Consider the following 16697-nt stretch of genomic DNA (forward strand, 5'->3'; position numbering starts at 1 on the left):
AAATATTGGACGTGGATTTGAATTGGTTTATAATTCAATTCGAAAGAAAAATAATAATGATAAAATAAATGTTTTCGTCAAACTAAATTTGGTTATTCAACAATTATATTAAAAATAGCATAAAATTTAAATTTAATTTAAAAAGAAATAAAAGTAGCACTTGAATAGGAGAAGAGATGGGCAAAACTGGTTCTATCACTACGAAAAATGAATGCCGGCCATGTTAAATAAAGAAAGCAGATGCATGAAATCGCCCTGTGAGAGCTTGGAGGATCGTTTTTCTTCAAAACCTCCTTGCTTCAAGATGCCCAAAACTTTGTCTTTAAAACCTGAGGTCTTTGTATCGCCATCATCCATCTCCATCTCATCGTCATCTTTTCCATCTTCGTTGTCCATGTTCAAATCACCAAGAGTGTGTCCTAAAGCAGATACACAAGAGGCCATTTCAGCATCGTTCGAAAATCCTTCTGGTGTAAGCTGCAATGCCTGTAAAGTCTTGTAGTTCTTTTCCAGCATCGAAAGGACAGTCTTTTGCCTAAACAAAGAACCTAAAGTTTTGTTCTTTCTATTAAAACAGATTCGGACTAAACCATCCCATTCCTTGAAATTCACAGGAGGAAGTGGTTTCCTTGGTTCAATTCTAACTACGGAAGAGTCAACCTTGGGTGGTGGCCTAAAGTTGTTTCTTCCAATCTTCAGCAAGTGGTTAACCCGAGCCAATAGTTGAGTGTTCACAGAAAGACGACAGTAAAGGGTATCACCAGGTTGAGCAACAAGCCTCATGGCAAATTCCCTTTGGAACATAATTACCGCGCACCTGAACAATGGACGGTGAGATAATAACTTGAAGGTAAGAGGAGAGGAAATTTGATATGGGATGTTTGCCACGCAAATGTCAAAGTATGGAAGATCACACTTTAAAACATCTCCTTGTATAACCTGCAGGAAGAATATTGAAATAATCGGTTTTGATCACTGCTTCAGAATTATGCTACAGGTCACAAAGTGCCCAGAAACACCGAGCTAACACGAGATAACACAACGTAAGTCAAATAAATCGAGTATGACCTATTAATTCCAGTGCCTCGATTAATCATTTCAGAGGTTGAGGGACCTATCAAATAAAGGTGAAAGAAGTAAAGCTAAAAATATCAATAATAGAAAGCATTCAGTACAATCAGACAAAAAATGTAAGCTCTAATTCATGCAGTGACATTCAGATATCCTAGTAACAGTTAAGACCGCTACTCTCTCAGTTCGAACCAGCACGGAATTTGGAGGATTCCATCACCAAAACAAAGAATAGTTGAAGAAAATTGGATTTCCAGCTCTAAACACTAATAGAAAATTAACGGCAAGATGATTCAAGAGACAAGTCTGAACTCAAATTGTTTTCCCACAGCAAAAATACCGCCTTTATCCAAGTTAGTTGATTACGAATATGGAAGAGTTCAACTCTAATGACACTGAAAAAGAAAATAGCTTTCAACACGATAACAACTCCATAATTAGTTTACCAGCCAATTCAATTGAATTCTTCAGCTAATTTCTCAAACCTCTTGGGAAACAAAATACATTAGAACTAAAAACCAACCACAAAAAGCACTAGCACGCCACAAAATGTTTGAAATAAAGATTCTCTCAAAACGAATAGGAATGCATTATCAACCTTCAATTGATTAGAAAACGGAGTTCCTTGAAAACGACGCTGCAACTCGAGAACCATACGAGGATCGATCTCAACAGCCACGACGGATTTCCCAGCTTCAAGAAGCTTCTTCGTGAGATTACCCGTACCAGGACCAATCTCGAGGATGACGTCAGTAGACTTAATCCCGGATTTTTGAATAATCGAGTCGATCAACAGTGGGTTTTTTAGTATATGTTGGCCCTTCGACTTGTGAAAGGGGATTCCACCCTGAAAATGAGGACTCGACGCCGCCGCGGCTCCGCCCTTGTGGTACGGCCTCTCTCTCTTGATCTTGCCTCCCGCCATTAGAGAGGTGAAAACCTGAGTTATCTTTCTCCCCCGTTGTCGACTGCGGGCGAATGAATTTGGGGGAGAAAGGGGTTTTTCTTTTAGGGCCACTCTGGACCAATCTTTTTAACTGTAGGTGGGCGGGCCCATTGAGTTGACCCAACAAGCATATATCCATTTGGCCCAATCCTCTCTTCTTTGTTGGTCCATTTCGAAGTAGAAGATTTAATATAATATAATATAAACTCATAAATTAAATAAATTATTTCTCACTGAAATTAAAACATTATAGAAGAACAATATTAATTTTTAATTAGCCAAAAACTCATGTGAGACGATCTCACGAGTCGTATTTTGTTAGACGAATCTCTTATTTGGGTCATACATGAAAAATATTACTTTTTATGCTAAGAGTATTACTTTTTATTGTGAATATCGATAGGATTAACCCATCTCACAGATAAAGATTCGTGAGACCGTCTCACAAGAGACGTACTCTTTTAATTATAACTTTCCCTAGCAGTTACCTATTTCATCACTAGTTGAATTGAGGCTAAGGTCAATTTTAAATGCACATGTATTTAGATTCAAGTATGATATCTCATCCAACAGTCGAATTATGAGAATTATTATAGTCAGTTGATCAAATTTTATGATGTTCTTCTATTGAAATTTGTGTTAAAAGGAAATCAATCTTAGAAAGTGCAATAAACTTTGTCAAATATTGTTTCCTTGATTGTGAATTATTAGACTTGATTAGGCAATATAATAGGACATTGATATAACACCACTAATATAATATTGTATGGGCAACATTTGGACAATAATGAATTGATTCATTCTTCATTGTTTCTTCTTTCATTTGTTTAAACTTTAATATATGTTTTCATAAAATATAGATGAATACGAAGTAGTAGTCATGATAGTTCCTTATAGGCATATTTAGAAAAATGGACATGGTCAATCATTTTTTTAAAAAAATAATCTCTTCAAGTGTATTTGAAATACACCTCAAAAGATCATTTTTGTGTTAGATAACAAAATACGTCTCATTGTACAGTTTGTTTGCGTGGACTCGATGCGTGACTTTCTGAATAACTAATATTGATTTTAGAATTATGTATTTGGGGTCTCAAACAAATATTTATAGAACTGCTTCTATTGAAATACATCAATTAGAAATGAAAATAAGTGTGTAGAAATTGCAGTATGAGTAGAATAAATGAGCATTTAGTTATCTAACATTGGTTAAATTTTCATTTTGAAAATAGACCCCCTCTAGCGTATTTCAACACACGTGAGGAGGGCCAGTTTTATAATAAAAAAAAAGTTGATCAAATATAAATAGCAAAATATCCTAAAAAAGAATACGGGAAACCAAAGACATTAAACTAAACTCAAGAAAATTGGACGAGTCAAAGCTTAACTTGATATAAATTTGTTAAAAATTATCAAGATTATCTGAACCATCAGGACAGCAATTTCAACCGGATTCAAACATAGCAGGATTTGTAGGTATAAATTTCCTGTAGACGGTCTCACGGATTGTATTTTATGATACGAATCTCTTATTTGGGTCATCAAAAAAAATAATTTTTTATGCTAAGAGTATTACTTTTTATTGTGAGTATCGGTAGAGTTGACCGTCTCACAGATAAAGATTCGTGAGACCGTCTCACAAGAGACCTACTCTTATGTTTTCTTCATTTTTAGTTTAACAATTTAATGATTGTAGCAAGTGTTTTCAAAACTAGATTGGAACGGTTAGTTTAACAGGTTCGACCGAGAACCAATCACGAGTCCTTCCGTACACTCTCAAAAACCGTTTTAATCCTAAAACCGATCAAGAACCAATCTGGCGAGCTATGAATTTTCGATTTTTTTTTTAAATTTAATTTTTTGTTTTTAAAATATTAAATTTAATATTTTATTATATATGTATATACATTATTATTTAAAATTTACATTTCGTTAAAAATATTATTTCAGTAGTGATAGAGTTTATCTAATCTATTTTTTTAAAAAAAAAATTAGTTAGAATTGTTATTTTCAAATATATGTATGTAGTTATTTAATTTTTAAACTTTGGTTAATAGATATTTTTGTCTGTTTATATACATCTTTTAGGTTTTAAATTAAATTATAAAATATATTGTTCATTATATTATATTAATATTTATTTATATATTAATTAAAACATAAAAATATTTCGATCTAACTATCCAGTTTAATTAATTCCACCGATTGGATCGTTTTTTTTCCAGGTAGACCGATTTGATCACCGATCTGATTACTGAAAATACTGATGGTAGCTGTCTACCAGGTAACTCTAATAGAGAGTGTGTGTGCATCACAACTAAATATGTAAGATCATAATTTCATTCAGAGGAAAGAAAACTCAGAACAAGCCTAAGTTCTTTATGTTACTTTTTAATCACTACACTCAAGTCTGAGCAGCCAAAAAATCATTTGAATAATATATTAGTATCACTACAAAAAAATCACTGGAATTATACATCAGCATCACTACCCAAACTTTATTCCAACAATTGGTAGCTCCAAGGCTATGTATATCAATAAGACATACAAATGAATGAGCAGTACCTCCTCTGGTCGTAACTATGATGCATACAGGCAATGACATTTGCAACTTCGACATTTTGAACTGAAGCCCTCCCACCAAGACGCATTATTATGTCTTCCGGTCCTCCTCGAAAGCCAAATCATATATCTGACTGTAGTCATCAACAAAATGTACCTCGAGGCCCTCTTTCACGTTAGGTGCTAACTCATCAAAATCTCTCCTGTTTGCCGATGGAAATACGATGGTTTTTACATCACTACGCCTTGCTGCAATAGTTTTTTCCTTCACCTGGTATTACAATAAGAAGTTCAATTTAGAATGAAGGGGGTATGAAAGGAGAAATGAAGAAGAAAATTGACAGAGAGAACGTAGTGGGGTCCACTGGAATGCTGGTGATGAGGCGGGTGATCTAAATTTAAGCTAGATTTTCAGTCAAATATATTTTATAAAAACGTTTATATGGATTTAATCCAGATGATAGCTCTAGTGAATCTGCTAGATCATGAATACATGAGAATTTTCAATTCAACGACTTCATAAAGCCAATAAACAAACTCCTGCTATGCAAATGCATCAACAGTTTTACTTGAGAAAGGAAAGCATACCACAGATTTAGCACCATATTCAGTTGACATGAAATTAAGGAAATGTCATAAATGGTCAAGGTAATATATATACAGAAGACAAACTGTCACAAATTCAAGTTCGATTCACATACCCCGCCTATAGGAAGAATTTTTCTCGTCAATGTGACTTCTCCGGTCATAGCAAGGTCCTTTTTGACAAGTTTATTCATGGAAAGAGACAGCAAAGATGTAATCATGGTGCAACCAGCACTAGGACCATCCTTAGGAGTAGCTCCGGCAGGAACATGAAGATGAACTTTCGAATTTGCAAAGAACTGATTCTCCGGATCCTTCTCAAGCAATATGGCCCTCGCAACAGTGTTTGCGATCTGAGCACTTTCTTTCATGACTTCTCCTAGTTGCCCGGTGAGACTGAGTGCCCCTTTACCTTCACCTTGCTCAACCAGACTGGTTTCTACATATAGTGTTGAGCCACCCATTGAGGTCCACGCGAGACCCATAACAACTCCAACTGGAGTCTGATCATATATGCGCTCGGCATGGAAAACTGGCTTTCCAACATAGTCAACAAGGTTAGCTGTGTCAACTGAAACCTTTTCTACTGTTCTACTCGATTCACTTTCTTGAACTTTTTCTGCTTCTAGGGTATCCTAATGAGAGCAACAGCAACAACCAAGTGGATACAACATTGAAAAATACGTAGGTCAGCAAAAGGAGCCAAAGCTTCAGAAAACAGATAAAAGCTGATTCTAAGTGAATATTCATTGCGCTTAAAAAAAACATATATCAACGTATCAAGTTTGTTCATGAGTGCATAGCCTCGTGAAGTTGACCTACATCATCATTTTAAAGAAGATGAAACAGGTAAAATTTCCATCATTGAGCACAGTAAGGACAGAGTATTTATGATACCTCTGGAGTACCAGATCGATCAAAGGAAGTTGGACTTTGATCATCTGGGGAGTGAGAATCCGTGGTTACAACTTCAGCTTCTACAGTTTCATTTGACACAGTACCAGATTCTGCCATTTCCTTGTCAGGTTGGTCAACTTGGGCAACCACAGGTTCAATGTTTTCTCCTTGTCGCACAAGTTGCAGAGCAATCTGTCAGCAAACAAAGAAAAGAATCATCATCGTCAGAAGAAATAAAAATAGAATTCTATTTTCATGGCTAATATAAAATCGTGCTAGTCATAAAAACAATTTGAGCTCATCACAATTGAACCATATGAAACACTTCAAACTTGGAATAAAATCAGATGCTACAGGAAAACCTTTCTATATATCTTCTCGATTTGCTTTTGAAGATTTCGAACTCCTGCCTCTCTGCAGTAATTTTCAATTAAGGCAAGAAGTGCAGAATCTGTGACCTCAACCTGATTCACAAGAAAAAAATATTAATATGCAATTGAGAAGGACCATGAGTTGATGTTTATTCATCATTTATCAAAACGAGCTAATCCCTAGAGGTTAAGAAAAATATCAGTCAAAAGAAGACATCATTAGGAAATTAGAATTTAAGCTGATGAACATCAATCAATGAAACATTTAATGAGACACAAATCAATCATGGGTGGGCCCGTGAATTTAGACGAGGTCATGGGGAACCAGGTACTTTGGACGGCAAAACTTAAATTTTTTTAGAAAAGGTAACCCTCATTGGACCTGCCCTGCCCTGCCCCTTAAATCAACCATGATAAGTGTGGTTCAGGAATATGTCAAGGTTCTAAGACATGGACAAAGAAAGGGTAATTACATTGTTAAAGATTTAAATAGAGCAGTTTTAACATTAGTACACAGAAATCATGACATTTATTAGTGCGATCTAGATCACCAAAAATGCCAATCCAGATAGTAATTTATTCAAGCGGTTTTGAGAGAAACCAACAAATATGGAGATGTGGACAGTTGGAGTTTATTGCAGAAACATTAATTATAAGAACAAATTGTTTACCCGAAAAGGAAGTGGAAATTTACTCCAAAATTATTAATCTTGTTTCTCAAGGCGAAATGGCATAGGACAATATTATAAATGGGCACCTATGTTTTAAAGTTTATGGTTTCAATTTCACATTATAACCATTTGGACAGTCAGAAGCGCCACCAGCAGTCATTATTTACTCTTTTCTTTTTTACTAAACCTGCCAAAATGTAAATTATCGTTCAAATAACAGTCCCCCAATACCCAAATCATCAATTTTTATAATTTTCTTTCTGCGCTATATTAACACCAGAACTGATTTTCCATAATACACCTTTACAACTGTATAGTAACAACATTCACATCCTTTACGCATAACACGTGATAATGGTAAGTCTCTTACCCTGTTGACTAACTGCAAGAAGAGCAGGTAAGAGACAGGGAGTGGAAATACCTGCTCTGGCTTGATGCCACAAGCTTCTCGAGTAGTTTTCTCCAAATAATCTCTTGCAATGTGCATTTTCTCATCAGTTATATAACCAGCAATGGAAATTACTTCCATTCTATCCAAAAGAGGATTGGGTATCATTTCCACAACATTTGCCGTGCAGACGAACAAAACCTGCACCAAGAGAAATATTATACAACATACTAAGCATGTTAGCAAAAGAATCCACTGAAACAAAATATCAAATTACATTAGGAGATTATTCTTGACAGCATTTAAACTCTTGAGAGCTTGCACCTGAAAGGCCTCAATGAGAAGTCTTTATTTTGATTTTAGCAATCACAAAGAGACCGTTCTCAAAATTTAAGCTATACTAGCATATCAGACTGAAATATTGAAGAAAGGTTTACACAAATTAGGGGTTTGATTTGACATCGGGAAGTCAAACTAGATATCCTCCGAAATATTTGGCAGTACACAGTATTCTGTTTCCCCACTGAAATTTCGGAAAGACACATTTTTACTATTTCTAAAAACTTGTATTGATTTGTGGAAAAAGAGACGAAGGAAAGATACAAGAAACTCCAGAAAGAACATGAATTTGCGTATTAGTTCAGAATAAGGTGTCTAACTAGAAAGTGAATCAGACTAAAAGGCAGTTCTAATTCAGTCAAATATTTTGTTGGTGAAATAAAACCAAAATATCTTCAAGCAAACTGATCCTCAAACAAGAATCATAAAAGGCTAACCAGAAATATTATTTCCAGGATCAGACACTGCCATCCCAGACATACAATTGGGTGACTTGCAGAAACAGACTGTCTCAAGGGGTATCATTCCTAAAACCTATTCAAATGCATACTAACATAAATTGAAATAAGAAAAATGCCAATCTCACATACAATGCAATCTAGGTTCCTGGGTTTGAGCGCCAAATGCATCATAGGTAAGACTTTTTGAAGACAACAGACAGCTGACTGTGAAACAATATTCAAGCATCAAAGAGGAACCTTTCCAAAAGCCCAGATTATTTTAATACTGAAAATATAATCCGCCCGTGTCAATCAAAACCAAGTCCACCAACCATCGTAAGGGAACAACCATGAACAATGTCAAAATCACAAAATGTCGACATCACCCACTTCATCTTGTTCAAGACCCACTAACCTTCGATAAATCAATGGGAACATCAAGATAGTGGTCCAGAAAATTTGCATTCTGCTCTGGATCAAGAAGTTCCAACATTGCACTTGCTGGATCACCTGCATGTCCTCTACCCAGCTGCCAACAGACACATATCATTCAAATATGCAAATTCAATTCGTAGAATGAATATTACCTCAAGGAAAATAAATTACAGATGATAAAATTATGAACAGAAAGTGTAAGTTATGCATCCAACAGAAGGGGGAGATAATTACCTTGTCTATCTCGTCAATCAGAACAAGAGGATTAGCTGTTCCCACACTCTTTAGACATTGCACCATCTTCCCTGGCATGGCACCAATATAGGTTCGGCGATGCCCCTTATTGTAAATTTCAGAATCAAACACACGTTATTGTGTTATATCAAACTGAGTATATTGTTATCACTATCTCAAATGTTTCAAAGTTCATTACACACCTTGATTTCAGCAACATCAGATAAACCTCCAACAGAGAACCGGTAAAATTTACGGTTCAAGGCCCGAGCAATTGAACGACCAATACTTGTTTTCCCCACTCCAGGAGGACCAGACAGGCATATGATTTTCCCTGTAAACAGATCAGACAAGCAGCTTTATGAATGAATGCACCACAAGTCCAAAATTCAACAGCAGTGATTTTGCTACAGAAAATGTATTTTTTTTAAATGTTTTAAATGAGAAAATGAGTCGTAAAAGAAAATAAACTGAGAAATGATACAATATTTAATGTTCCCCATTTGGTCCAAACCCAAGGGAGAATACTCAAACCAACAAACTCAAACCAACAACACAAACCTCGAAAACTACGTGTATGGTTTGACTTTATTCACTCATATCTTACAAGAAAACACGAAGATAGTATGCACAATCAAAAACCATAATACTCCCTCAAAAAAACACATAATAAATTGTCTAGTCCATTGAGCATTTTCCTCGCATCAAGACATGTGGCCGTGAATGTGCTTGCATACACACACATCCTACATGCACGAATTTTATCAGTGAAATAACTGTAAAAGGAAAAAGTTTTTCACATCAGAGGAATCCATCAGCGGATAGAAATTGCATTTTTTGGGTGCGTCAACTTAATTCAAGAAATCAAGAAAGAGAACAAAAGCTGAGGAACTGCCCAACCTTGCGAGGTTCCTCTCAATTTTCCCACTGCTATGAATTCCAATATTCTTTCTTTGACATCTGTCAATCCGTAATGATCTTCATCCAGAATTTTTTGTGCTTGATTTACAACAAAGTTCTCGTCACTGTAAAATTTCAAAAAATATAAATAATAAATTGGTCTTCATCCACAATTTTTGTGCTTTAGTTACAACAAAGTTTTCATCAAAAAGAAATCGATATAATTCAGACATCTAAGCACTTTGTCGTGAATAAAGGCCTTTATAGCCGAACTACGTAAATTATGTATTTGACTGTGCTCTCACTTCACTATATATCCATCACAAAAAATTTAAATTGTTTAATCCCCATACCGACACACTAACTTTGTAAACTATGGCAAATATGTCTTAGAAAGTAGCATAGTGTGGAGGAGGGAGGAAAAAACACCAAGTCATAACCCATGTGATAGGATAACTTGCTACACACCTGTATTCTCCCCAAGGCAATGCAGTCAACCAATCAAGATAATTGCGTGTCACATTAAATTCACTAGAACTAGCTTCCAAGAGTTGTAATTTAGTCAACTCTTCTTCTATGACTTGCAAAACATGAGATGGGATTTTCTCCTTCTTTGGGTCAAGCCTTTCCTTAAACTTTGCTGTAATAAACGCAGGATGTCAAAAATAAAAACTAGCAAGCAATTTAATATTAATAAAAACTAGCAAGTAATTGAAAGTTAATAAAACTGAGCAATCTTTGTAGCAGATGCCTGATGCTAGAGCAAACACAAACTAAAAGGCATCTCCTATATCAAACTTCAGGCACTCTTAATGCTCAGAACAGATTACATGGAACTGAACTCAGAGATCAAGATGTACTAAACCAATAAAAACCCATCTCAGGGCAACGGAATACCACATGAAGCAAAATTAGCTGCGGCCAATTTTGATACAGGTATGTATTAATAAAGCAAATAAATGTACAAAATGACAATAAAATGCTGACCTTTCATGAAGCAATAACCAAGTGATATTTGTGAAAGTATTTTATCAACATGTACATTGATTCAATAAACCCAATAAATAGGCTCACGCTAATTCAATAACGCTCAGAATCAAAGAATGAAAGTAAATACAAGTATCTGATATTCTATATTTCCGTCTCTCACTTCTTGTATGTGCACCATAAAATTTGGCAAAATGAAGCGTAAGTATCAACCATTACAGGGTTTGACAGGAAAAAGAGTAATAAGTAATTAGATGAAAGAGAGAAAACCAGAAAGGGCGGTTTTGTCATCAGTCTCCAATCCCAATTCCTGTGCATTAAAATCATAATCAGAGCTTTCCTAACACAGAAAAATATGCAAGTTCGGAAAAAACTAAGAGGAAGGGTGGAGAGTGTCCCTGCCCACCATCCTCTAAGTAATAAATGATTGCATGGCATAACAAAGTAAGAAGCATATTAGTTCCGAAAATTAACATGCCTTCTTTATAGCCTTGAGCTGTTCATTCAACAAGTAGCGGCGCTGCTCCCCACTTATCTTTTCTTCAATAGCCTTAGCTATGGATTCCTTTATACAACAAAAAAAGTTAGATTACCAAATCTACAAAAGTAAGAAATAATAGATATCTAATCAATTTCACCATACCTGGATCTTGCTAATCTCCATCTCTTTCTTCACCAATTCCAATGTAAGTTTTAGCCGTTTATGTACCTGAGCAAGGCAGCACAATGAGCAACAAAAAAATGAAATGTGGGAAAGTTAACAAGTTACTACGTCAATCATAGAGTTTCGAAAACCAATAACTGAAAACTGAGCACAAGCCATGAGGCTGTAAGCAGTAAACATTTATCAACATTTTATCCCCATGTTTGCTTCTTCTTTTTTGTCAAAGCACCTTGCGCAAGGGCAGCTTAAAAAGTAACATGATCTCAGAGGAATAAAAATGCTTTGAAGTTCTTGCAAGCATGTTGCCATTAACAAGACATCCATCTTGAGACTATGAAGTGGCACATATGACTGGAATTTTCGCCCTCCTCCATTTTCATCCTATAACAATTTTGAAATAAAATTGTATAGAGGTCCACGATACACAGGAAATTGGAGAGTAATAAGATTGAAAGCCTCTTTTTCAAAATGATTAATACGAGTAAGGAAATTCTGCCATTTTGTGTCCAAACAGCTTGTGTAAATACCTTACTAGGATAAGAAATGAGAACCAATTAAATCAGACTAAGACAGGAAGTAGCACCTCTAAAACCAGCAGTTACTTACATCGAGTTCCTCAAGCACCTGTTGGCATTGTAACTTATTTGCACCTGATATTGCTGCTCCAAAATCAGCCAATCTTGGATATGTAAACTCCCCAATGTGCTGCAGATATTGAAATATTAAGAGCTAGCTGCTAGCATAGAGACAGATGCATGCAAACAATCAAGGCATCGCCTACTTTTAAATAGGTGTCGGCAATATTACGAGCTCGAAATTGTAACACTGTATTAGATTGAGGCAATTGATTCACCCGTAATATCAATTGTCAATAGTATCTCAAATTCTCAATTAAGTATTTTTATAGTTAATACTCTTCCAGTAACTTACAAGTAAATTTTCTGCAATGAATGTAGCTCCACCCATAGTATCAAGCATATAACACACTTGCAATTAAGAATCGAAAATTCGTTTTTCTTCAGAGAATTGAAAGTAAAGGTTCTACTGCAATGCATAAATTATTTAAAATCTTATGGTGAAAATTCTTCTTGATCGTAGAAACATTTTCACATCCATAGATCGACTGGTCAACATATCAAATTTTTTAACCTTGCAAGCAAAGAATGTGAACAAGTAGTCGCTAAATATTTGATATGGATTCAGGTGTGCAAGTTACACAACAATTTTTTCCCCAGAACTTGTATTTGTCAAGAATTGAGGAAGAACTAAATTGAACTACTTCCTAAATAGTGCTGGGGAGCTTGGATCATTAAAAACAATTAGAGCCACTTGGATACAGCACCACAAACAAATAGACCATTTAAAACTTTCTTAAGTGCACGTGAAAGGATCCGTTGCAAAATCCATGAAACAAAATTCAAACCTGGGTGTAAGTTTGGACGTGATCACGCCAAAGAGAACTTGTCTTCAAAACATCTCTCAAAGTAGATATAACTTCAAATGAAGTAGCTTCAGAATGTCATCATCCTTGTCATATGTTTTTTCCTAATAAACACATCACGCTTAAGCAAAGAAAGTTTCCCAAATAAACCGTGTTTCAACTTATATAAGAGAAAGCAGGTTGAGGCCTTTGAAGAATTTGCAGACCTTGAGATGATCAATTTTGACCGTCAGAGGATCATCACTGACCTGCAGAAGATAATTATTCAGTTGTCCTGATTCTGCATAGTAGATATGCAACTGTAACTGTACATGTAAACACGAATGACCTACTGTATGTGCGGGTGCATGTGTGCATATAAAAATGACTGAAAAAAGCCCGTCTTTAAATAAATGAAATGAAAAGATACAGTTTAGTAAGTCCAAACCAAAATAGAAAAATTAAACAGAAATATAGAACAATCTACAGAGAATAAAGGATTCCAACTCACCATTTCTGTTATTCTAAGTCGCCTGTGACCAATAAGAACTATCTGATCCCCTTGAATGCTTGTTATCTAGTATGTAAGCCAGTTTGATCAAATATAGAGAATTTGATGAGTGGATAAATGATTTTCAATAATTAGCAAACTGGATGTTAGAAATAACCTGAGCTAATGTGCCAACTTCATGAAGGCGATCAAATAAATCTTTTCCTTTGAGGTCGTGTATATTCTTTTCTGAATCTGAACCCTCGGTTCCTGGCTCATCTTTTAGGAGGAAAGCACCAGCATAAGGGGCTTGCCGTTTTCTACTCTCTACTAAAGCTGCTAACAATTTTGGATCCTGTAAAGGAACATAAGTAATGAAATATTTCCTAATCAAGATGAAGAGGAATGTGATGATATTACCCTTGTGTAATTGCAGACTTCAGTCATTTGCTCATTTAACAATAAGAAAAGAAAAAGTTTCAACGTTTTCCAATTTTTACTAAAAATGAGATTCTGACACAGGGAAAACACCATTTGCAAGTGAAAACAGCTGCTCTTACAGCTCAAGAAAGAAGAGATGATAAATTAAAAAGAAGATAAGCACAAGTCAGAATTCATAACAACTCCATAACCTGCATGTGCTAAACATCCAAAAAAATGTTTATATGCTTATAGGTTCAGCTTCAACCTAAATTGTGTTCATATTATTGCACTCAAGAGAAGAGACTGAAATATAACTTTGATACAATTAGTTACATTACAAACTACAGTGTACAAGAAGACATACCTTGACATAAATTGGCATATAAAACCCAGGAAATAATGGTCTATGTGGCAGTGGTAATGCTATCACCTGCGCAAGAAACAAAAATTTGCATCAGTGACCAACTCTGAGACCAACACAGAATTAATAAATGGAATTAACAGCATATGTTTTTTCACAATACAATTACCTCTTTTCCAATTGCTAACTAACATAACAGAAACCTTAGTTGACAAATCTAGCCAAAGCTAGAAAAAAGCCAACAAAACAAGCCATTTAAGTTTGGCAGTTTAAGTTTAGCAGCACCGAGAGACAAATGCAAAAGTTAAATCACTGACATAACAAGGAAACATTACTGCTGCAATGCGTCTTCGAACCAAGTAGCAATCACACTTTAGATTCAATTTATTTCTTAGATTCGTCGGCAGTGTTTAAATAAATTTCACTTGGAAATAGCTTCTCTAATCTCATGGGGTATCATGTACGTACAAATAAATGCAATGCAATAAATCACAACAAAAATTACCAAGGCTACTAAATTTCCTAAGAATTCAGAAATTACCATCACTACAACATTTTACTCGTGGTCGCAACGAAATTCTATTTCCTTCAAGCAGCCATGCAGGGAGACTTCTGCAGGGCCACTTACTATTCAAACTGGAATGATGTTTTTCAGCATTTCATTGGAACAAACAGTAGAGTTTTTTGGACAACCAGTCCATTTCCACTTTGAAAAATCATCTCAGGACAACTCGTTCAAGATATCGCATCAGGTTGGAACCTAATGTTGCAACAGACCCCCTAATAATTACCAAATAATAGGAGATACCCTTCCTTCACCAGAGGAGCAAAATGAGTCAAGCCTTCTAATAAGCCAATAGACTCAAACTCAAATTTTGCTAAGCTTGAGCTTCATTATTCCTCAAAGGCGTGTCAGCTGGCTCATGAGGTTTCTTATTAGCACTATTATTTTTCTGATTAAATATACACCATATTAAAATATCAATAAAATTTTCTCGTAAATATCATTGTATTACTCATTGCAAACTCGGAACTATATAATTGAACAAAAATATAATTCTAAAATGGCATCACATTGCATTGGAAGTTACATATTCACTCATTCAACAATCAAACCACAAAGAAGAAAGGACGCGAAAAACTCAATTTTGACCAAATAATCACATACATCACCAATTAAATTTGTGCAATATATCGATTTCGGTTCACTACATCATTGAGGGACCAATCCATGAATAATAAGAAAGGACGCGAAAGACTCAATTTTGACCAAATAATCACATACATCACCAATTAAATTTGTGCAATATATCCATTTCGGTTCACTACATCATTGAGTGCCCAATCCATGAATAACACAACGCATTCATTTACGAGAAAAAATTTCAATCATGGACAATCATCCACAGTTTTCAAACAAATGAACTAAATTTTTTAGCGGTTCACGATCATGAGAAACTAACAGTTAAACAATCTTCGGGTCTGAACACAGTAGGCACGATAGCTGACGAAGATTTCCCCTCCACCGCCTCTTCTCCAGCTGCCGATTCCACCCGCGTAGCCTCTGCCCCGGCTGACTCCACCGGGTCGGATGAATCAGAGCAGAAAAACCTTGGGTAAAAATGCTTGCTCCTCCCATTTTGCCCTCTCTGAGAACTCAGCGCCCGGAGCAATGGGGGCACGATATCTCCAGAAAGAACCTGACGCCGGAGGTACGGCCCGAAACGGCAAGAGGTGAGAACCTTCAGCATGGGGAATAGTTAAGAAAAGCAAGAGTCTTGGGAGAGAATTCAGGAATTCGAAGGTGATGGAAAGCTAGGGTTACATAAGGGAATGAAATGGAACCGCCATTGATGACTGATCGAAGAAAGCTTGGGGAAGAAGTAGCAGGAGATAGATGACTTTTCGGTTTGAGGTTTAACTCCAGCATCAAATAAAACCTTGGGTTTTTGCTTGTTGACGAAACTGCCCTTCGGAAAAGGGGTGGGAGCCAAAGTAACGAAACTAGGTTTGAAAATAAGCAACATAAATTTTGAAATTGAATTTTGTATTTTCTTAGGAATAAAATTTAATTTACCTTCTCAGAAAGTTGTCATCAAAAGTCTATACCATCTAGTAACAGGACAATAGTCTACTTCGATTTTAGTTTAGTATAATCTAGTTCATTTTTGTCGTCAACATAGACGACTATTAGAATAAATAATCGAGTTACATTGCTTCTTCGGCTTAAACCAAAGAATCCCTTAGACGTAGATGCAAAATAGATATCATCTTTCCACATTGCCAATATTGGATTAAGAATAAAGAAAATGGTCTCCACAATTAGTAAAAATGGACAATCTTGAGCCAAATGTTGTTTCCAAATGAAGAAATCTACACAATTAACCAAAATACGTAAAAGTGATTTTTTATGAATTTTTTTACATTATTTAATAAATCATAAAATAAAAAGTAGGTCTCTTATGAGACGATCTCACGAATCTTTATCTGTGAGACGGATCAATGCTACCGAT

General features: G+C 35.5%; 2 protein-coding genes across 2 annotated transcripts; both read right to left on the reverse strand.

Moving 5' to 3' along the window:
- Nucleotides 1-64: 64 nt before the first annotated feature.
- On the reverse strand, nucleotides 65-2084 carry LOC142546955 (ribosomal RNA small subunit methyltransferase-like). The gene is made up of 2 exons (XM_075654956.1): nucleotides 1670-2084; nucleotides 65-939 (listed from the first exon to the last, which is right to left on the reverse strand). The coding sequence occupies exons 1-2, from the start codon at nucleotides 1994-1996 to the stop codon at nucleotides 199-201; spliced, it is 1068 nt and encodes a 355-aa protein (XP_075511071.1). The 5' UTR covers nucleotides 1997-2084; the 3' UTR covers nucleotides 65-198.
- Nucleotides 2085-4376: 2292 nt separating this feature from the next.
- On the reverse strand, nucleotides 4377-16125 carry LOC142546956 (lon protease homolog 1, mitochondrial-like). Its single transcript, XM_075654957.1, is given in 21 exon segments — nucleotides 4377-4850; nucleotides 5281-5799; nucleotides 6062-6253; nucleotides 6424-6525; nucleotides 7525-7692; nucleotides 8686-8799; nucleotides 8940-9044; nucleotides 9143-9273; nucleotides 9840-9964; nucleotides 10308-10479; nucleotides 11097-11136; nucleotides 11305-11391; nucleotides 11470-11535; nucleotides 12097-12195; nucleotides 12914-12999; nucleotides 13002-13035; nucleotides 13138-13179; nucleotides 13422-13487; nucleotides 13579-13755; nucleotides 14188-14253; nucleotides 15648-16125. Coding segments are annotated over 21 exon segments (2859 nt in total). The 5' UTR covers nucleotides 15936-16125; the 3' UTR covers nucleotides 4377-4670.
- Nucleotides 16126-16697: the final 572 nt, after the last annotated feature.

The sequence above is a fragment of the Primulina tabacum genome, chromosome 5 (assembly GCF_025594145.1).
Source record: "Primulina tabacum isolate GXHZ01 chromosome 5, ASM2559414v2, whole genome shotgun sequence".
Taxonomy (NCBI): Eukaryota; Viridiplantae; Streptophyta; class Magnoliopsida; order Lamiales; family Gesneriaceae; genus Primulina; species Primulina tabacum.

Coding starts and splice junctions, on each gene's coding strand:
- LOC142546955 (XM_075654956.1), bottom strand. CDS start 1,996: ATGGCGGGAGGCAAGATCAAGAGAGAGAGGCCGTACCACAAGGGCGGA. Junction 940..1,669: donor CGTTTTCTAATCAATTGAAG/GTTGATAATGCA, acceptor TTCTTCCTGCAG/GTTATACAAGGAGATGTTTT.